Below are 22,613 nucleotides of genomic sequence, written 5' to 3' on the forward strand. Positions count from 1 at the left end.
TAGTTTATGCTGCATCCTGGTTGTATGGGATGGATGGGAAAGATTCCATATTAACAAACAACTCAAGACAGTTGTATGATTAGAGATGTGGTGGTGTGGGAGTTATAGATACTGTGCATTAAAGCTCCAGTTATACTGTATTAAGTTTAGCTAAATTAATATTTGCTCAAACTGTCACTATATCCCGACAGTAGGCCGATAATCTGTGATTAGTGTTCTTAATTGGCATTTGCAAGATTTCACTGCGCCCGAAGAAAAACAACCAATCAGAGCCGAGCAGTCTCTAACACAGCTGTTGATCAATTCCGGTCAAACTGTCAAACTAGGCAGCGCTGATCAAATATGAATCAAGATTCTGTTAACGCATGGCCGATTTTAAAAACTAAATTCAATTCGCAGCTTCTCTGCTGGTTGCCTGATAACCTCACAGTGACGGTAAGACTCTGGGAAGTCACTTCACCAAGAAATGATTACGCCACATAAACCCACCTAAAACCACAAACATTATAATGATAAAGTTTTAAAACATTCATTTTAACTACATGGGGTTTTGGGTGGATGAGTTCTCCTGCAGCACTGAGATGTGAGTGCAAACAAGCATGACACAGGCAAGAATACAGCAGGTTTGATCCCTCATTACCGAACAGTGACGCACACTTTTCAATTCATAAATCTAGGTTTGGTACGTTAAATTCATCACAATCAAAAATAAGGTGATTATTTCATTATGTGACAGGAAACAACAAATGCCCGGCATTTCTTCTTCTGCCTCTTCAAACATCTCAGCAACCTTGAATAAGCCTTCAATAAACTGAAAACGACGCCCTTGGGAAACGAGGTGCAGAGTTTTTATTTTTTCATGTATTGTCTTTGATTTTTGCTCTTTCTTTCCTTTTTTTATTTCACAAAGCCAAAAGACCATGGCAAGAGATGTTCTTTCATTTCACAGACGGCTGAGGAAAAGTGGACGACAGAGCGATTCTGAAACAAAATCAGAACAATAAAAGTGGAAACAAAGAGACCGCTCGCCCTGCATGTGGAGGCGAGTCACAAAGGAAGAAGTTTTCAAAATGGTGGCTTCTGCCGAGGCTCTCCTGAACCTGAACAGAAATGAAAAGCACGGCAGCATAATGCTATTGTCATAGATAGAAACCCGGGCAGAAAAGGATGAGGCCACGGTGGCGACTGTGCGGAGGGACGGGGACAGATATAGAGAGTTAATGGGACTCAGGTGCTGCTGGTTGTCTCATCAGGCCGCCCCTCACCTCTCACTGCCTCCTGACCAACAACCCGCCTCGGCCCCGCTACGCCACACTCATCCATCTTTTCTCTTTTCTCATTTTCTTTCCTTTCGCAATGTTTGAATATTATGTTTTTCGATTTGTTTCAAAGCTGTAGAATATGGAAAGGAACTCATTTGAAGCCCCCTTTTCTTGTTGGTTTGCACTTAGAGCCCGCTAGATTCACTAATTCTGACGAGTGAATCATAAACAGACTCTTATATTGTTCACTTCAAAGGCGTTTTCAGGGGTTCCTTTGGCATTAATACCGTACAGAATGTAGAAATACCAGTTGACTATTTTCCCTGGAGACTCTGGATTTCTTATCCTGTTGCACTGCAGACAATCATACATGTGGGATTGTTAAAAGGACGAGTGATAAGTTGTTTGTTTTGATGATGATTGTATGTCAACACTGACACTCATAATCCACATCCTCTTGAAAATGGAAAAGTCCTCCACGTTAACAGGATCTTTGCAAATTATATGAATATTTCAAATCACAGCTTGAATCCACGGAAACTCTGAAGAGAAAAAAAAGTAGCACGTATAATTCAAGCGTCTTTCATAACAACGAGGACGTTTTTCCTCTACATTCATCAACCTCCCGCTGCTCTCGACTCTGAGACAATCGGAGATGCTTTGCCAAAAGTGCTGTGTTCCCCTCCTGCTGGTAGGAGTTTTACACCTTCCAGCAATGAGACGAGTCAACCATAACAACCAGTAGAGCTCCGAGGAAGCACAGAGAGACCGATCTCTCTCCCATTCCGCTGGTTGTGCAACCGGCTCTCCACACAGTGCTGACATGAGCCCGCTGTACAACCATGTCAAGTCCTGCCTTCAGCATCTTTTGGAAAGATTAATGAGCAAGCACACTCCAAAAGACTCCCCTGCTTCCTCTCTCGCTTTCTAAGTAATCCAGGAGGGATTGCAGCCATTACCTGGGATGTTGAGTGGGTGGAATTTACTTCAAAGTCTTGGATTTGATCAACATTTCTTCATTTATATAATTACAGCCCAGCAGACTTCCATAAGATGGAGATGGTGGCAGCATAAGTGTAATATTGCCCCAACGACTAACACATTTTTCCAAATTAAATGAGAAAATGTTTGCTAGCTGAGAGAAAATATGTATTTGCAAGTTAATAGTAAAAAAAAACAGTTATCAAAACTATTGTGCGTTTTTATTTTGATTTTTTTGCAAAGCAGCAACTTTTGCCTGAGTGGGAGTATAGACACCGTAAGCTCCTCTGTATAACATGTGAATATGTGAACAGTTACATGAAGTGAGATGTCACACAATTAGCCTTTGCACCATCTGTCTTCTGCCCAGTCGTCATTCCCAGTAGTATTTCCTCGTTTTCAACCCACCAGCAAGCAGATCGGCCCCACGATGCCCAGAAGACTGCCCCACCGTCCCATGACAAGTTAATTAAATGGAAAAGAAAACAAAAACCTCATTAAAACCTCCATGTTTCTGCTCTTTGCACAGAGCACTTAAACTGAGAAATATTGCATGCAGCTCAGCTGTTGCCTCTTCTGACGAAGCGATGATTCATTCAGTGATGAGGCTTTTTCTTGCTTTGTTCACTAAGAAGAAACAATGATTCTTATAGGTGAGGTAAGAAACATGCCCCACAACCTTTAAACACAGTGGAGCCGCAGAGATGTAAAATAAAGATGAAATTGCAAACGTTGCAGCCACGTCAACTCAAGTCAAGTTTATTTGTATCGCCCAAAATCACAAACAAGTGTCTCAACGGACCAACATCATGCGGGCGTCACGATGGCTTTGGGGGCTTTACGACACCGATCATGTAATCGCAACTTCCCCATCTCCAAACCTGCCCGGGGATCTTTATTGCATGACATTCCTTCTCTCCGTCACCTCTCTACTATCAAAATTAAGTCTCATATTTTGTGTTTTTTTTACCCAAGCTGAAGAAGGAAAAGAAGGAAAGACTCCTCAACGTCTACGTAAACTAACATCTGATACGTCATTCATGTTGTTGAGGATTTTAAATGGTGTTTCAATTTTACCATTGAATACATAATCCATAAAGACAAGATCATTTAAGAAAATGATCAGTTGACAAGATATGAATAGATACCATCTTTGTTTTTGGTTCCGGATCTTTCGTATTTATTTCATTTTGATGAATTCCTGAAATGATAAATCTAAATCAGACACTATTCTATTCTGCAAACACCACTTGTTTTCTTTGCATCAGTGTGCAGATCTGAACGTCTCCACTGTCTCCTTTTTGAGAAGAATATAATAGAGAGGTTGATTTGGGTCAAAACATGTACAGACTGAAGTGCAGTAGGGGGGCGGGGGTGCTCTCTCAAAGTTCACAACAGCAGCTTTAATGCAGTATTTCTACTGGCACCAGCAGCCATCAACCTCAGCACAACGGGTGCCAGGGCGTCTCCTGTGCTGCACCCAAACACATCCGCATGCTGGACTCCATTAGAGAAGTCGAAACTGCTCTTTAAACTTGCTGCAACAACTGCAGCTTATTTCATACAGACATAACTCATTGCTGAGCGATGTGCAGGTTCAGATGCACGGACATTACCCATGAGCCAATGAGCAATCTTTTGTAAAAGGGTTAGACTTTTATAGCAGAATATAGATGCATAATCAAAAAACATCTGTGTTTGATGCCAATAACAGGGCAGAGCCTTTCACTCGGTGAGCTTTTATAGTTTGTTTTTCTGTATTTTGGAGTTGACGCCAGCTGGAACCTCCTCGGTCTTCTCCAGTCACAGACTGCAAAAGGTTGAAAACGATGTAAACCGATCAGTATCTTGACGAAAACAAGTCGTCTGGCTTTACGCACACATTACTGCAGAAACGGACAACGTCTGCACAAGAAACGAGGGGAAACATCTGATTCCGACTCATTAGCCGATTCATGGGAAACGTATTAATACAGACGCTTGAGGTGTTTACAAAGTTGATAACTGATCTTTTCTTTGTGCTCTTCAAAGGATAGCTGATGATGATATGAAGCACTAGTATTCATGAGCTCCAGAGGGTTTAAAGCTGTACTCCTCTTTAAGCTGCCACTTTAAGCCATAATGTTTAATCTGCGTAGAACCAAGTAAGTACTAATTATGACTAGTTCATCAATGGAAGAAAAGAAAAGAAACCAGTGTTTGAGTGCAAATGCAAAGAACACAGTAGACATCAATGAAGAAAAGAAAAGACCAACTCTATATGATCCCCTTCCTCCTCTTCCTTTGCCTGACAGACGTTCCTCTGATACATTACCTGAAGGAAATGCAGATTGGCAGTGAGAATGTTAACATAAGGTCATTAGCTTTCACTTTCGCTCCGCAGTCACTTTCCATACTCGCTAGTAAATGTCAGGCCTGGCTGATACGAGGATGCAAATGGTGCCACTGAGTGCAACCTGTGCTTTGTTTGTTCTCCGTATAGCCTGTGTTTGGTTGTCGCCCGTGTCCCTTTAACCCTCCTCCCACAACAATCCTTCACCCTGTTTGCAATAATGTTCCTGACATTTTTCCGCAGGACTGACGCAACAAAAGTGCACAGCGAGAAAAAGGCAAAGATCAAGAGGAGATTGCTTGATTATTCACGTGGGTCCCTTTTGTGTGATACAAAATACCTGGAAGTGTTTGGCAAACTTGAACACGTCGTGGTGAGAGAGGCACTGCAGCGCTGCGGCTCCATCGTCACGTGAGAACGGACATGCATATTCAAAATGGCATGCTTCATTTGAAAACTCCCACGTGTTCTGAGCCTCTCCGTTGCTTACGGGGAAACTTCTCAGTGTCATTTTGTCAAACAGCTTGCAAAAACATCGACATCATAAACTGAGAGCGAAAAAAAAAAAAAGAGTTTCACTCGTCATACCGTCCTGAGATTTCAGATGCATTTAGCCGTGAAGATGGTATGAGATGATCATCATAATAGCAGTCATTACGTTGTGTCAGTGAATGCCTGCTTGGCTCAGGGAGTGATGAATGTTGTCAGACGGGCAATTCATTTTGGGAGCTCAGGTCAGCCGAGGGAATGAATACCACGATGGTTCAAAATGATATTACCGTTTCTTTAATTTCCTGTCAATTTCAGACTCCCACCGTGTTCATATTCGAGAGACTGTTTGTTTTCATTGGAGAGACGGAGCAACATTTGAAAAGGAGTTTCGTTGCATCTCATGATCATCATTTGCTCGTCTGAAAACGCCGTGCAGTGTTTATGAAAGCATGCATGCGGGGGAACAGATCGATTCGGAGCTTTTTCTAACTTTGTGTCTCCTTTAGGCCTCTGACACCACAGCACATAACGGGAGAGCACACAGGAGGCAGATGCATCTATTAAGAGCTCACTAATGAACGCAATTATATTCATAAGAACCTGTAAAAAGAAACACCTTCCTCATGCACAGACATCTCCAGCTTATACTTCATTAAGGTGACACTAAGTGGCAGCTGATTATACTCATCTTCATAACGTGATCAAAAATCCCCTCTTACGTATAAACTGAAGGAGGAACTTAGAGATATTCAGCAGCTATGTGTTCAATACATATTAACTATATTAATAGTATTTAAGCTGTTGTATATTACGTCACCTTTGATATCATGAATATCAACTGCACGCAAACAAATTCAATAAGAAAACAATCACAGCAGTTCAAAGAGGTTTTTTGTGCGGCAGATTTGTTTGCAAAATTCAAGCAATCATTGAGTCGATTGCAGCATCTCAGCGTTCGCTCTGAATTGGAAATTTGCGACTGTTTTTCCCCTTAATTTACTAATATTTACATCCGAACCTGCAGCTGGCCGGATAAGAATCAATTAACCTGCGAATGAATCATCATTCATCCTAAACCGGGCTGCTCGGCTCGGTGGAATTAACATAAATCCCACAGTAATTTGAGAATAATTTGAATCTAAATAGCAAACGGCTCAATAATCAACAAGTAATGAGAAGTAGAATTGGTCATCTGTTCACATCTTTCACCATCGGCTTCATCAACGGCCTCGGCTGCTCCCCATTCATTCCAAACAATCATATTTAGAGGTCAGTCTCTGCAGTTTATTTAACCAAGAGGCATGAATGTTTCACTTCCTTCTGTATTACTCATCACTCCTGAGACAGAAAGGCTAAATAGCAGCTTTATTAATGTATTCATGTGAGCCATCGCTTCCTTTTGCTGCCATAGATGCTAATTCAGTCTTAATTAAGCTTCTAATTTATATTTTGTGGAACAATCAGACTTTTAAGATAGTTATGAGTAATATGATTTCAATGATAATGATAAGCCATCGGTCATTTGAAGAATGTTTGTTTTAATAAGTAATATGATTATACAGTTACATTATTAGAAACGTGAATTCAGATGGAAAAGGCAATTTAATAAAACTTCCAGAAAATATGTCGTTTATCTAAATATACTTGATCTTAAACCCAAGAACAATACATATGTACAATCACCTCTTCTCAAAAGGTTATCTCCACACATTATGCAGCATCCATAACTCATAACGTCCTCTAATTGTTGCTTATCGGGCCTGTTATTAATCTGTGAATGAGCAGGAGCCTCACGGTGAGGGCAAAGGTGGAACCAACCACTCACGAAGCCTGTGAGTCAAAGTTTCTTTCCATCTGTAATTTTAAATTTCACATTGTCAGCCACATTGGTGAATTATCGGTGGATAAATAAACTAGTTTGATGGATTATTCTTTGTATCTAAAACAATGTTGCCATTTCTCTCTGGCTATAATTGAGGCATAAACTGCACCAAAAAAATGATTTGCACATGCATGAGAAAGGACGTATGAAGAAGGGAAGGGGGCCCACTGAGACCTCGGCACCGGGCCCAAATATTGGTGCTACGTCCCTGATAAACAGAGACACTGGACTGCAAGTCAAAGAAGAACAATTGTACACATGTCACTGTAGACAATGTTATATTAGAAAAGCCATTCTGTCAATCCCTCCATAGATCTCTGTGACATCAAATATATGAGTTGTGTCTTCTATAATGCAGCTTTGACAGAAAGCATCCTTTTATTCCATCACCAGTGGTTCTGAACTCTGGCTTCACCAGAATCATATCAGTGTGAGAAAGCAATGAAACAAAGACAATAAATAGGACTTTCCCACAGTGTCCAACACCGTGATTTAAAGAAGACTCTCGAGAGGAAATCTGTCTACTGGGCTGAAAATATTCCGCACAGGAAACGGACATCTCTGCACTCTCAGAGAGCAGAGCCCGACAACACTTGCGGCGTGCCAAGATTCCGTATCATCCCACTTCCCATTAGTCATGCTGTATGTGACTCTGTATTGGCTCGTCCCTTCATAAGCTCTCAATGAGAGAATGATTACATATTTCTACATGGCTGGCAGTGCAAATTATTAGCATAAGCAGAACTGGTAAATGACTTTCTGTAACAAAGCAAATACCGGAGTGACTGTGTAGAACAAACACTGTGGGGCAAACAATAACTTCAGAGAAAACGGGGCTTTTGAGGAATACCACACTGATGATTCTCGCATAAGTTTGCATGTTACTGATTCACTGCTGCCGCTGTGTTGCGTTTGCAGGGATAGAAATCAGCATCCAGCAGCGTGTGATGAGACTGCGCCTGCAGCTGTGAGCCTCACCGGTGCCTCAACAGTGCCACCTTTTGATCAAAGATATTAAGTAAGCCTCTTCTTCATGTTCCTGGTGATCATTTTGCTGCCTTTCTGTACATTCGAGCGAGGAAATACCTCTCAGCTGACTCCTTCCTGCTGGCGTTGGGCTTTAAAGTCTGAACCTTACCGAACACACTCGAGAGCTTCTCCTGGAGTTTGTGAGCGAGGATCCCGTCCCAGTATTTACAAACCAGGGAGCCCCCCGGCTGTAAAACCCTCTCAGCCATGTCTATCAAAGACAAACACATTGTGACGAGTTTCTCGTGGTCCATCTCCCGGAAACCGCTGGCGTTGGGCGCCATGTCGCTCAGGATGACGTGGGCCCGGCCGCCGGGGAGCAGCTCCAGCAGCTTGGCGTGCGTGACGGGGTCGGTGACATCGTGGCTGGACAGGAAGTGGGCACCGTCTAGCAGTGGTATGTTCAGCAGGTCAATGCCGACCACCGTACCATGTGGTAGCGCCGGATCTAGGACGCAAGAAAACCTGTCAGCTGGAACGTAGATAATTCTGTGTGTACGAGAGAGTGTTATTTGGGTTTCTTCCATCAGATTTAATGAATCCCAAGCAATGTGGTCATGTAACAAATACAAGCTAATTATAATATAGTATTACCTCCCTGCTACCCGTCACTTCTTTCCCTGTCTAAACAAATACATCTTCCAAAAGAAATGCATTCAAAACCTCCTATACTACAACGGCCATGGATCCTTCAAAAGCTGTTATTCAAGGTTATAAAACAACGTTGTTTAGCTTCCGTTGGTTGAATTTAGAGTTTGGAACAAACCATCTCATTTAGCATCAGACTTTTCGAAAAAATCTGCACCTACAACTCCACATAAAGCAACAATAATAAAATGTTGATGTTGATTCTTAATAAAGTAAATAAAAACCAGAGACTGACTGCAAGGTGGGGGAAACAAATCTCAAGAATAACAAAAGTAAGAAATGTAGGTGACAGTTGGGTTAGGACTACGATTGCATGGACTAAAACATTTGGCATCAACTGTGTCATCTATCTACTACATAAGAATTATACTTCTCATTATGTTCTACATCACAGATACTATTAAACTGCAGCAACGTGGGTTTCCTGCATTTGTATAAAGTTTAGAGGCTACAGCCAAATGTCAACTACAGTGATGCTTTATGAATAAAACTTGTAAAATGAGTCTCTCATTGCTGTACGTTATTATTTATTGATTGTTTTTTAGCAGAAATAATATTTATACAATGTATAACAAACTGCTTACTTGTGCCACAATAACACATCATGTATTACATGTAAAGTATTACTTAAACAGACGTAGCCTACTGAGTAAAACATATAATAAGTGTTCTTGTAATGTTAATGTGGTGCAAAATGACCACATCCTCCAGGACCACTAATGATAAATAATGATCAAACTGCTTTATTTAGGCCTTTCCATCCACAGAGGACTGCAGTCAGGAGGGTATTTTAAATGTCTGTGGACCCGTCTCACCCCCCTCACCTGTCCCGGCTGAGTTGACCCTCCGGACGGCCACCTGGCTCCAGGCTCCGGGTGCAGCTCCGCAGTCCACCACACTGCATCCCGGCTGCAGGAGCCTGAACTTGTCATCTATCTCCAGCAGCTTGAAGGCGCTTCTGCACCGGAAGTGTTGTGCGTGGGAAGCTTTGACATACGGGTCTTTGAGCTGCCGCTGCAGCCACCGCTGCTCGGCGGGACTTTTCCCCGTTAACTTCTTCATTAAACTCCACGAGGAGTGGAGGGGTCTCCTCTGGAGGGACACGCACCACATTACTGTGTTTACTGCGGTCAATGGTACAGGGTGCATGTGTAACGTCTGGTAAACTGCGCCTGCGTGCAAATGCAACTCCCCATTGGCTCAATACTGTGCGTCATTCTTATATATCCCCTTACTACAAAACGTTAACAACAGTAGTTCCTATCTGGGACAGTCATGTTTCACGTCTCTGTTTTTAAAATGGGTTTGACTGGAGGACACGTTGGTCCGGTACAGTTTCTAGTCGGACATACTTTAAGGTAACACACCTCATTCAAACGATGGGACTCGTGGTTCAAGTCTGACGTTGATCAGACCAATCCGCGCTCCTACACGTCAGCGCGTCACGTGACGACGTCTGCGGCGCTGCACGCGGGAGTCTTTCAACGTGAAGTCTTGTTTCTATATAATATATATATTCTTCTGCTGTCTTCTTCTGGTACCACAGAGCAGAATTTGAACAGGTGAGGAGGACTGAGCTCATACAGTACATGAACATCAGACCACGTTGCGTCAGGCTTTGTTTACATTGTGTTTACTGGAATAGACAGGTGAGATGTTGAGATCCAGCAAGCTGCTGACCCTGGTGCTGGTGGTCCAGCCGGGCAGAGTGCTGCTCGGCATGAAGAAGAGAGGATTTGGGGCTGGGAAGTGGAACGGGTTTGGAGGCAAAGTTCAGCCTGGAGAAACTATTGAAGATGGTGCAAGAAGGTAAAAACTGTCTCTCCAGTTGTTGTTGTTGTTGTTGTTGTTGTTGTTAAGATGCAGTTCACAGGTTTGACAGGTAAGCAAAGTCTGAATGAAAACAAGCTATAAAAGCAGAAACTTCTATATGTATTCCTCCTTTAAAAAAGTATGAAAAACAAAGTATTACTTTCAATTATGTGTTTTCTTATAGATTTAATTGATTTCACAATCAACTTTTCAGCTGCATTACATCATGCCAACCTGATATTCTCATGTGTATTTTATATTCTTATAAAATACAACTGTTTTATAACTTGTGTCACAGACTATCATAAGCTTGCATCATGTAACTTGTGATCCATGCAGCTAACTGCCTGCACACATGTCCTCTTCTTCTTCCTGTTGGATAACAAGTACCTATTGTATGTTCACATGTTCTGTGCCTTAAGGATAGAACGTATGCATCTGTGTGTCTGTTGTTGCACAGATAAAGCACTTATTTATGCACGGCCTGCATGGGATGAAACAGGCCCCCACCCTTGATCACTCTCTTTATAACTCTGTACAAATTTTAATCTGGAGTGCACACTTCTGCAGAGTCTAAGTGTCATCAGTCATCAGCAGGAAGTTTGCTCCAAAGCTAAAGGAAGGAAACCCTGAAGGCCAAGATGTTTGCTCTCAGATATAGAAAGAGACCTGCTCTGTGTGAAGAATACAGGCAGGATAAATAAATCAGGAACATCTCAAGCCAGCGTTAGTGTTCGGAAGCAAGAGACCAGTCCTTCCTCTTTGTATCGGTGAAGATACTTTATACTGTTCAGCTAAGATGTCCGGTCTGGAAAACACCAATATTATCACTTTACTTGCTTTTAGTGTCTGTGTGAAGTCTACTGTGAGTTCACGTTTTAAAATCCACCTCATTAAATATTCATTTGATGTTTTTCATTTTCAGAGAGCTGCTGGAAGAAAGCGGGCTCACGGTGGACGCTCTCGAGAAGGTCGGAAACATCAAATTTGAATTTGTCGGTGAAACGCAGCTGCTCGACGTCCACGTTTTCAGAGCCGACGCTTATAACGGAGAACCGACGGAGTCAGAAGGTTGTATGATTTTCTACTGCACCACACTCAACTGTGGAGAAAGACGGTCGTGTTACAATTGCGGCATCATTTCTTTTCAGGGTTTTGTGTTTTATGAAAAGTGATAATAAATATTATGGATCAGTGGAGCTAGAAAACAGCTCTATGAGATTCACACAGCATCAGTTTTAAAACGCTTAGAAAATAGAAGTGCCCTTTATTACCATGAAAAGAAACATCTGTGGAGTCGAAGAAGAACTCCACATTGTTGTTGTACATAATTTCAAGTTGCTGATGTGTAAATAAAAACAAAAACATGTGATTCTGCAGAAAAACAATCTTTTCACTTTTGGTTCCCCTTAATCATGACTTCCAGTTCAGCACTTAGCACTACTTTGTCCTTAAAGTTGAGATAATGAGACCTTCTGAGAATCGAAACAGTTTTCGGTTCAACTTTTAAAACCACATTGACCAGCGATCCTTCTAAGTAAACTGATTGAGACACTTCTCACAGACATGCCAGTGAGCAGGGAGAGCACATTAGTAAAGAGGAGTCTTTGAGAATGTGCTCTCAGAGGTGACGTTTAAAAGACTGTAAACACACAAAGGGATGAAGAGGCCCCCAGCAGAAGGAATGCAGAGACCTGAAGGGTTTCCTGAGAGTTCAGTCAAAAGTCAACTGGGGGAAGTTTAGAGACACGCAGCAGAGTGCAGCACTCGACCAAAGAGTCGGGAGGTCAAGAGAGGCCAAACAGCCAAGGGGCGAAGAGACAAATGGAGGGAAAAGCAGATGTGCTGAAGTTAGTGGAAAGAAAGAATGTGGAGGTGTTGACACTGATTTCACAAGAGAGGACTCTAGAAAGGTTCAGCCTGAAAGGCTTCGACCCAGAACCATTTGCTTCTGAAGAACCCTTTTTTTAATAAATGGTTCTTCAAGGATTGTTGAAAGCATGAGTGTGTTAAAAGGGAACGATCCACAATCCAGCCTACAAACCCCCCCAAAAAACTGTGATTGTGAACCATGACTGTATTGGGTTCAGCTGCACCACATCAGCCCTTGATGAAACCCCTTGGAATAGAAAAGTGTTCTCGGTAGATCCCTGTGGGTGGGTTCTAGATGAAACCCTCGGAATAAAAAGGGTTCTGAATAGACCCCCTGTGTGGTTTCTAGATGAAACCCTTAACCCTTTCTGTTTGGTTTTAGGTATAACCCTCTGAAAGGGTTCCAGGTGGGACCTTTTATAAAAGGTTTTTCCTTGTATAGAACAGATAAGGAGTTCAGAGAAAGAATGAGTTCACAAAAAAATACGTTCTCAACTCAATAATTCTTGACCCTCCTCTAACAGGTCGTGTCAGATGATAAAATGGGTTTAATTCTTAGGTCTACTAATTTTGTCCTCTATTGTCTTCTAGAAATGCGGCCTCAGTGGTTCGATTGGGACCAAATTCCTTTCAGTCAAATGTGGGCCGACGACATCCTGTGGTTCCCGCTGATGCTCCAGAAGAAGAAATTTGTCGGATACTTTAAGTTTCAGGGTCACGATGTGATCCTCAGCCAAAAACTGGAAGAGGTGGAGGAACTGTGAGAAGACCTGCGTTTCAGAGGACATTTATGACGGTGACAAAAGAAAACCATCGGCCTTCCAAAGTTCTTCCTTAAATGCAAAAGTAATCCCGCTGTTCAGTGTTTGTTGTGGGAGGAAACGTTTACATGTGAAATGACACATTGAGATTTAACTCTTTGTTTTCTGATAAAAATCAATCAAAGCAGAATTATACTGACAGAAATATCCATTCTGTGATTTTATTTTCAGGATAATTGATTTAACACAATTCAACAAGGACTTGTTCAATAAAATATTTACAATATCTACAGTAATCATTTTATTGGATTTCATATAGTGTGCAGGTTAGTTATATGATTCCAGATGAGTTTCTTTTGCACACTATCACAGTTTCTTCATCAAACAAAAGTCGATCTATGCGCACATTTCCTGATTTGCATGTAGTCAGTTCGGTGTATTTGAGATATCAGTTTGTGAGGTAACATGAGCACATATACGGCAACTTGTCCCTTTGATTTTATTATTTCGAAAAATACATAAAGTTCTGATAAACTATGTATGTGCAGACATAAAGGTGCATGATTGTTTTCATGCCAAATGTCTGAGTAGAAAGGCAATAACCAGATCTTGTTTTTCCTGATAAGCCTAACCCTAACCCTTATAAAACAAATTTTAATTAGGATTTCTCTAACTGAAAAATAGCCTCCATCTACAATGTGACATGGTCAAAAAGTGCTGATTATTAAAGGTCTAAATTCACACTGTGCAGTGATCCTGTTACATGATTTATGCACCGCTGTGTGGATTTATATAATTTCCCTTTGGTAGTAAATCAATATCTTATAGTGTTATTATTGACATTATGCCACTAGAGCTAAAGGTTGTCATTTTTAATCTGCTTACTCTGTGTAGTATTGTACTTGGAGCATCGGCCTTTCAAAGCAGTTTATGATATAAAACTGGGAGTCAATTTAAGCAGAGGAAGCAAATATGTTGCTTTACAAAAAAGTAAACAATGTAAAAGTAAGATAAATGCCAAAATTGTCCATTAAACATATAAAGTACGCTGCCACACAACCTGATGAACTGAAATCTGTATAAAAAAGACATTGGTCTGAAGTTATTCTGAAAGTAAAACCTTCATGACTGGAGATTTAAAAGAATCCCATCCTTTAATAAACTAAAACTTGCTGTCGCTCTCTCAATGTTTCTGAACTATCTTAGTGTATAAAACTCCTCACAAGTTAGAAACAGGTGATTTAGGAAAGGAGATGGACCGCATTAATATACTGTCATCCCTCACGTCTGACATTCTGACGGGTCCCTTGAAAAACAGCATTTATATTTCCTCATCAAGCATGGCATTAAATGGACCCACATGGTTGATGATCAAAACCCCCAAAAATAAGATGAGAACCCATTTACATAAAAAGAAATACTCTTGTTGAATGGAATGTAAATGGTGTAAAAGAAGACTTCTCTTTAGCTCACAGAGCAAGTTATTTTCCAGTTTGTGATCCTCGTCGGCGGCAGTGGTTCTCTGCTGTATTTAGGTTTCAGGTGAGAGGTTTCAATCCGTTATTTCCACCAAAGAGACATCCGAGCTTTGGCTGGAGTTCATTCCACACCGCTCCCATCTGGAAAGAAAGCAAATAGCCACTTCTCTTTACCTACATTTCCTCGAAACTCATCATACTAATATAATCTCAAGCATTCAAAACATTACTTGTAGTGGTTCGCAAGTTATCCTTTTCAGGAAACATCTAAGTTCAAGTATCTACAGAAACCCTCTCAAAATGTTGCCATATTGGAATTTGAGTAAAAAAGATTAGCTTCAGATAAAAAAAACATCCAACCAAAGAAATACATACTGGTGTGCTTTATTTGATTTTAAAACAGGAAGAGGTATATGAGAGGTTCACTTGTTCCTGTGGAATGAAAGTCAGCTCAAAGCTACAGAAGGAGAGGGTTTCTTTGCAGTGATACCATCCACCATTATTAGTTCTTTTGTTGGACTTTAAAAGCCAATTTAAAAGTGATTTGACCCTCCTGAAGGGTCTGTGGAGAAATGAATTCCAGACAAGCAGCCTCACCTCTCTGTGTCCTTGGACCTGGGAGTTAACAAAAGCCCCCAGAATGTGGGATGTGATTGGGAGGTAGATGAAGATGAGCTGTGTCTCTTGGTGGAGGCAGAACAGGGAGAAGTAGTTACGCAGCTCCATGGTCTGAATGGCGTTTTCTTGCTATTAACAGAATAATGAAAAAGGAACTCAGTGTGACATTAGCACCGCTCATCAAATTATGAGTAATGAAAAAAATACATTTTCCTCAAACGATACCAGAGATGAGGCTGATGAAGCTCTGCTCAAACAGGGAGATGCCCATAAATCATTCCATTAGGTCATTAATTGGCTCCACGTTTGATTCACATGTGAACTATTTCTTAATCTTGTTCATCACCGACTCACTCTCCATTACTGACACCAACACTGCTGTCTGTCACTGACGAAGAAGCCTCGTGGAAGTTTGCAGTCACAGTTATAGGACTGAGCAGATATTCAAAATGAAATGCCAGGATGCATTAATCTCAGCATATTACTCTTCTATTATTAAAATGCCAACGGTCACTTCAGTCCGACTAGAAACCTCAGACATTCATGAGAAGATGAATCCTCTGGTGATCCCCTGGCTGTTACTCTAGTATCACATTTGTGTTTTTTTATGAAATGTCTCAATAACCATTAGATATATTTACATTTGGTACACACAATCATATTTCCCTCAGGATGATTTGTAATAACTTTGGTGAGCTTTGTGACCAAAAAGCCGACCTGATAAACTCGTGACATCCCCGTCGACCTCAGCTGTACTTTGTGTTTAGTGCTAATTAGCAGATGTTAGCATGCTAACACGCTAAACTAAGTTGGTGAACATGGTAAACGATGTATTCACATCAGCATGTTAGCATTTTCATTCTGAGCGTGTTAGCATGCTGATTAGCAGTTAGCTCAAAGCATCACTGTGCACAAGTAGCTACAGAGTCGTAGAGCTGCTAGCTGAGATGTGTAGACATCTTTTGAATAACGTAGCACATCTAACATTAGTTGTTGAGCAATAGTTTCCTTGTGACTCAATCGACAAACATCTACAAGTTAATGCGCAAATCTCCGAAACTCAGCAATTATTCTCTAACTGCTTTGAGGCCTAAATCAGACTTACGGCAGCTTTTATTTGATAAATGTCCCTTAAAAAACAAAATGCTGCTCATTTCGGCAGCATATCAAACACTCTGTCTGTGATAATGATGTAATAATCTAAACACTTAAGTAACTGAATCACAGCTAATGACTGACAGAACAGTCCTCTGGGCCCAGACTGAAGGTACATTGGTAAGAAAACTGCCAACTGCCACTCTTGAAACTCATGACACAGATAGGTCAAACACTCACAAACCACACTGACTAAGAGGAACGACAGTCACAAGATGAAAACCAACAGCAGTATCCAGCAACAGTGACACATAATGATGATTGGTATTGTTTGAAATGGTCACTTGGTTCATTCAAACGTATTATTCATGAAGTAATATCATTGTATCAGCCTCCTCACAATGACTTTTTCAATAGAATTTGTATTTTTGTTTTTGATTTAATTTCTCAACCTGGGAAATATGAAAGTGTGAGCATTTTAAACTGTATATAGAAACTAACATTGGGAAAGAGAGGTCTGTATCTCAGCCGATCATTTTTTAAATATTGATTTTATCTGAATTTTATACTTAACTTTTTCTGCTTCATGTGCCACTGAGCAACTTGCTTAGTAATGAACGCTGTTTCTAGTTCTCATCCATGGTTAAAACATGCATATATTTGAGTTTTGGCTAGTGGAGTATTAGGAGGTTTGTGTGTGTGTATTAGCAACAGATACACCCGGGCCAATGTAGCATCTTGCTTATCTACTACTAAACTAACACAGTGTGCTATCAATCAGGAAGCATCCTGACGGTCTAAAAGTGTGGAAAGAGATTGGCCACCTGAACAATTCGTGACTCCAGCTGCTCCACAGACGCCTGCTCTTTGGGCTGCACCGTGGCGCTCATCATCTGCCTCTTCATCATGCCGTACTTGTGCAGAGCTCTCTGGTGCTCGTGGAGCACGCCTTTCTCGTGCCGCTCGCAGAGGTCCTAGAGAAAGAACACATGAAGCTTATGTCTCGCAAAATGGCACGGTTATATAATACACAACAGCCAAGGACGATAGGAGAATTGTTTGTACAAATTATGACATTACCATATTACAGTTAATAGAGGCTATAGAAAATGCCACTTTATCTGCCCACCAGTGCCCTTGTTTAATCTCTGCAAACCACCCACTACTAAGAACTATGGTTCCAAGTGAGATGAAAAAAATAGGGTGCATTGTTGTTAAATGACTCATTGCATAATATCCTGAATTAATTACTAACTGAACCGGAATTTACTTCAACTATACAGCTCCTCGTTGTGTCTCTCCGTCAGAAAACAGGAGATTGATATTTGTATTGCCTTGATGGATAAAAACAGTGCTTCATAAAGTGAACCATCATTAGACTGTGATTACAAATGTGCAAACGTCAGTACAGAACCACCTGTCCATGCTCAGGTTAAAATGAGCACAATAAAATAAAAAAGTGAAACTGACTTACTCTGTACGACTGCAGCAAATCCAGGAAAAGATTCAGTTTTTCCACAACATCATCCTCTTCCCGTCTGCCCTGAGGACACAAAAACAAAACAACATTCATTACCCGGTGCCAGTCTCGGACAAGCGCGGCAGAGCAGGTGGTGGGCATGAAGGGCCGAGGGCCGTACCTGCTGAGCGGCTTTGTCAGACAGCACAGCGAACTCCACAGACAGACTCTTCAGAGACTGACGAAGCGTCCCCCAGGTGCTTTGAGAGGAGGCCAAGGAGGGAAGAGTCGAAGCATCTGAGCCCAGAGTACTGATGAAAAAAATAAAATAAAAGAAGCATTATTAAAGAGCCAGAATGTGACATTGTGGCATCTTAGCTGCCAAACTAATTTCAAACTAACAACCACGAAGAGACACAACAACACCGAGGATTTGGAATCTCATTAACATTTGTTTTCTCAGTCCAAAACATCTGGATTGTAGAGAAAGACTTTATACCCACAGTAATAAAAATACCTGAGCTCTCTGCCAAACATGAGGAGATCAGTTGCATTCTCCTTAGAGCGCTCTGCCATCTTCTCAGCTCTGTCCCGCAGCTTCTGGAAGCTGTTGTGAATATTTCTAATCAGCTCTCTGCTTGTCGAGAACTGAGCCTGGATGTCAGCGGGGAGATATTCCTACAAAACAAATCCAATCCTTTAAAATGCAGCGGATTGTTTGTGAAAAAAGTATTTTTTTCCACCCTCATTGCACACATGTGACAAACCTTCGCCTGGGTTGCGAGTCTGTTGGTCATGAACTCATCGCCCGTTTTCTTGTAAGTGTCGCGCAGCTTGCTCTGAACATCCTGTTTTGGGAGGACGGGGGTGAGGAGTGTGTGAGTGGAAAAAGACAGTGAGTAACTGGAACAGGATGCTCCTCACTGTCAGTCATCATTACGATAACGCTTTATTGTGCAACAGCCGGTGCCACGGCACGAGGCAGCGAGTTACAATGACACTACGTACGGAGCCGCTGAAGGTGAGGAAGGTCTTGACCAGCTCGTCCTCTGAGAAGAAGGGATGCCGTGCCACCAGGTTAATGAATCTGCCAAGAGCACGTCTCCTCCCCTCGATGAAGTCGCGCTCAGAGACGGAGGTCAGCACTGTGGACGGACACCAGAAAAAACACCATGAGACGAGGACACACTATAAAAGGATTAGACAGTTGTCAAAAACTAATGTCAAATGTTTACGGTTGATTTACCATTTGAAATAAATAAAATAATAATAAATAAATAGAAATATCAGATGACAACTCCACCTCTTGACAGGTGTACTACTGCATATGTGAAAATAAGTTGTATATATCTTTATGTGGCTTCATAGGGAGCCGTTACAAATCAGATAACTTTTTAGAAAAAAGTGCTGCTCCTCCTCTCGGCCTGAGGCTAGCTCAGTAGCTAAGCTACTTTAGCTGCTGCTAGCATAAAACACCTGAATCTCCAACTCAAATATCCGTGGTCAAGTTGCATTGTGGGTAATGTAGGCACCAGGTTTTGACAAGGAAAAATCATCAAGCACAAAAAAGAAAATCCAAAGGCACCTGGATATTTACAACTACCTTTCAGTAAAGCGTACGAACCCAAATATTCCAAACAATGCTCTGAAAACATTAATGGGATCAGAAAGAAAGATGCAGGAAATGCAGGAACAAAGGAATACACTGATGAATGTGTAACGTACCTCCCTTTAACATCCTTTTAGGCGGCAGCGCCGGCACCACTCTGTAGGCAAACCTCTGAAGCAAAACCTCGTGGAAGACATCAAAATCACTGTAGCGCCGGTAAACTGATACCTTATAACGCTGAAAACAAAAAGCAGAGAAAGAAAATAATCAGAATAAAAGTTTTCTGTTGCAAACTTAGTTACATAATAATAGAAGGTACATCTGTACTTTTATTCATGTAGACTGCAAACTCAACAAATTACACTGGAACAGTGTAATTTCTAACACACTCATTTACATGCGGTGGGATTTTACGGGACCCCTTGCCTGGCTGGTGACCTGGTACTCCACGTGTTTGAGGAACAAGCCCTTCTTCTCAGGTATGAGCTCCAAATGGACCGTGTCGCTGACCAGCAGTTTGTCCAGCGTCTGGGACATCGTCAGGACGTCCTCCTGAGCCGGCTGCATCCTCAATGCGTTCAGGTCCCTCGGCTCCCCGAGCTGAGGTTTTGGTAACTCTGCCGAGCACAAAAGCAGCACCAACTTTAAAATTTGATTTTTTTTTTTGTATGATTAAATCAATAACTCTTGAATGAACTGAGTTTCCTAACCGTGAGGAATGCTGGTGTTAAAACCACTTTTCTCTTATCAACAGATAACTACGTGTCTCGCTCTGTTTGTCTTTAGCTAGCACAGTATTGTGCATGCCGTCTGTTGTTCGTCCCTTTCTGTAGATTCCAAGAGGTTCATGAATTGAATGTAATGTGCCGCGACAAAACGCAGAAAGCTTGTTCTTGTGCACTTGAGGAAGTGGCAGGCAGCTGGCTGCCATAGGGGCCCCACCTGAAATAACAGAGAGAGCCTTAAATAATCACAGAAGGTCGGGAATGAATCTCAAGCCAGCATAATGGCTACCTCTATGAAAACCATGAAACTCCCCCTATCATCTTCCCACTGTAGCACAGTGAAAGAATGCAACACTTGCACACAGCTCAGGCTTCCCTACGAAAATAAAATAAAACAAACAGCTGAATTTAAGTACATTTTCTTTTGTTGTAAAAGAAACTTAAAGTATGGATTGAAAGTGTATACAGTATATAAAATACTCCCAAATGTCCCTCTGTTACTTTATAATCATTATGATTGTATGCTGTCGTGTATCTAATTTAAAGAGATAAGTGGGTGCAGCCCAGTGGTAAACTGTCACAGAGAACTTCTGTTAGCCAATAAAAGAGTGATGACATTTCTTAACAGTAGGAGGATCGCTGAGGTTGCCCTCAGACAATCAGAGGAATCATCGAGCTACTCATTAAGCAAAAGCTTTACTGCTCCGCTGTCACTGTCGCCTACCTTGTATGCAGTTCTCCAGGAGTTTGGGACTCGGTGGCTTTCCTTGCTGAGCGAGGGCGATCAAAGCGAGCGCTTTATAGAGGGACAGCTTGCTCAGGAATCCGTCTGAGGAGTCAACATGCTCAGCAATCTGAGGAGGACAAAGACGACGTGACGATGAAGGTCCCTGTTTCTCAGTCCGAGATTCACAATTCAAACTGTGGTTTGCATTCCTCCACGCCAAAAAAAAAACAGAAAGTGCTCGCTAGACACAAAGGTGATGATGTATAAAAGGGAAATTCTACTGAACCATGACAGGCATAACACACTCAGATGTGTTGTGACATTAGCTTATGTCTCAGCATGACCGGAACCAAATCGGACAGATTGTGAATAATAACAGTCTGCTAGCCTACACCAAGCTTTCACAAACCCCCTGCTGATAAGACATTACACCTGTATCTATATTATCTGCATTGCCTAATACAAATTTACAAAACATACAACGTCTTATCAGAATCAAATAAGTATTAGCACGTTTCATATTCCAGCCCCTTCAAGAGCCAATCAGTGGATCTAAAGAGTGTGTGGCTGGATGGATGGATACACAAGCTGTATAAGTTATTATAGTAAAAGACAAGAATCAGAGAGTGATATTTGATTGTTTCTGGTAGGTGCTGCCTCTTTCTCATTACAGCTGTATAACACATGTTTTTATAGATTGTTGCTGTGTGAACCCCTCACCTGGCCTACAACCGTCTCGGAGATATCGGTCCTTTGGAGTAACCGCTGAAACACTTCAACCTGCACTCTCTCATCTGTCCTACAGCGGATGGCCTCATATACTTCCCTGTAATAGGCAAGAACTGAGCCTAAAAGAGGATCAACACCTACATAGCATCACAGCCTCCCAAGTGGGAGAAATATTTGATCTGCAGCAAACCCCTATTAATGCCCCCCTTTAACTTTAGGGTCTAACTTAACACCAGCGGTACTCAATACTGAGGTTATGGCCATCGTATCACCTTTTATAGGACAACTCGTTTCATTTCCCATCACATGACTTTGTCCCAAAACAGATTGTACCGTTTTGATAGTTTAAACGGTGTACAAAACAGACAAGCTTAGAGATTCAACCTTATCATAGCTTTACAGTGGAAAGCAGATAAAATGAAGATATGAAATCTGAGTTCTAACTCATATACTACTAAAGTACTGCAATGCCTTTTTCACGTGGCATGGGGGGAAAAGCATGACAACTTCCATAAAGCCTTTTCTCCTCTGGCATTATCTTTAACAGTTATTGTTACTGTGGGTCATCGAGTATCAAGAAAACACAAAACAGGCGAATCGATATAACGTCAACCACTCGTGGAGGGTTTTAAGATGGAGCAACGTCATTTTGAGATCTTTATGTACCCAAAAGTTCTCATCGGTTCGCTCCCACCGCGCCTTCAGCGAGCAGGATTATCCACGTTTTTAAAAACATCGAATACAAGAGTTTCGACTGCAACGCCGAATAGCAACAACAACAACAACAACAACAACGTCGTTATTAAGGAAAGGATTTGGCAACAATGCGTTAAGAAGAGTGTAAGAAGTTCTCGCACTGTACCTTCATTGATCTCTCCTGCCATCGCTCACACTGTCATGTGAGCGCAAGAGCACCTCCATGTGATTTCCTGCAGAAAAGGAAAAACAAGTAATTTGTTTCTTAAAGTTGTAGAGGGCGCTGGTTAAAGTCCAAGTGCGGAGTGGAGCAATATAAACTGACACTCTAAACTGACGCACTGGCAGCTCATGAGCATGGCATTTCATACAGTAATCTAAATGTTTAAGTTGTTTTAAGAGGTGG

The 22,613-nt window shown here is 41.6% G+C and overlaps 3 protein-coding genes across 5 annotated transcripts; 1 reads left to right on the top strand and 2 right to left on the bottom strand.

Annotated features, from left to right (window-relative positions):
• Positions 1–6,584: 6,584 nt before the first annotated feature.
• mrm2 (mitochondrial rRNA methyltransferase 2) lies at positions 6,585–9,778 on the bottom strand. The gene is made up of 2 exons (XM_076086420.1): positions 9,451–9,778; positions 6,585–8,426 (listed from the first exon to the last, which is right to left on the bottom strand). Exons 1-2 carry the CDS (start codon positions 9,773–9,775, stop codon positions 7,996–7,998), a joined length of 756 nt encoding a protein of 251 aa, XP_075942535.1. The 5' UTR covers positions 9,776–9,778; the 3' UTR covers positions 6,585–7,995.
• A 117-nt stretch (positions 9,779–9,895) lies between these two features.
• Positions 9,896–13,359, top strand: nudt1 (nudix (nucleoside diphosphate linked moiety X)-type motif 1). Its single transcript, XM_076086425.1, has 4 exons — positions 9,896–10,188; positions 10,272–10,435; positions 11,364–11,509; positions 12,902–13,359. Exons 2-4 carry the CDS (start codon positions 10,281–10,283, stop codon positions 13,072–13,074), a joined length of 474 nt encoding a protein of 157 aa, XP_075942540.1. The 5' UTR covers positions 9,896–10,188; positions 10,272–10,280; the 3' UTR covers positions 13,075–13,359.
• A 195-nt stretch (positions 13,360–13,554) lies between these two features.
• snx8a (sorting nexin 8a) lies at positions 13,555–22,612 on the bottom strand. Of its 3 annotated transcripts, none has more exons than XM_076086421.1 (12): positions 22,374–22,612; positions 20,780–20,909; positions 19,757–19,947; positions 19,447–19,567; positions 18,730–18,866; positions 18,489–18,569; positions 18,239–18,399; positions 17,903–18,032; positions 17,737–17,805; positions 17,087–17,236; positions 15,147–15,296; positions 13,555–14,690 (listed from the first exon to the last, which is right to left on the bottom strand). In XM_076086421.1, the coding sequence occupies exons 1-12, from the start codon at positions 22,377–22,379 to the stop codon at positions 14,610–14,612; spliced, it is 1,407 nt and encodes a 468-aa protein (XP_075942536.1). In that variant the 5' UTR covers positions 22,380–22,612; the 3' UTR covers positions 13,555–14,609. The 3 variants fall into 3 exon arrangements, with proteins under 3 accessions (XP_075942536.1, XP_075942538.1, XP_075942537.1); XM_076086423.1 differs by lacking the exon at positions 22,374–22,612 and adding an exon at positions 21,503–21,626; XM_076086422.1 differs by lacking the exons at positions 20,780–20,909; positions 22,374–22,612 and adding an exon at positions 20,041–20,411.
• Between the last annotated feature and the right edge of the window lies 1 nt (position 22,613).

The sequence above is a fragment of the Anarhichas minor genome, unplaced genomic scaffold (assembly GCF_050575085.1).
Source record: "Anarhichas minor isolate MPS153535 unplaced genomic scaffold, ASM5057508v1 ptg000007l, whole genome shotgun sequence".
In the NCBI taxonomy this organism is placed as follows: domain Eukaryota; kingdom Metazoa; phylum Chordata; class Actinopteri; order Perciformes; family Anarhichadidae; genus Anarhichas; species Anarhichas minor.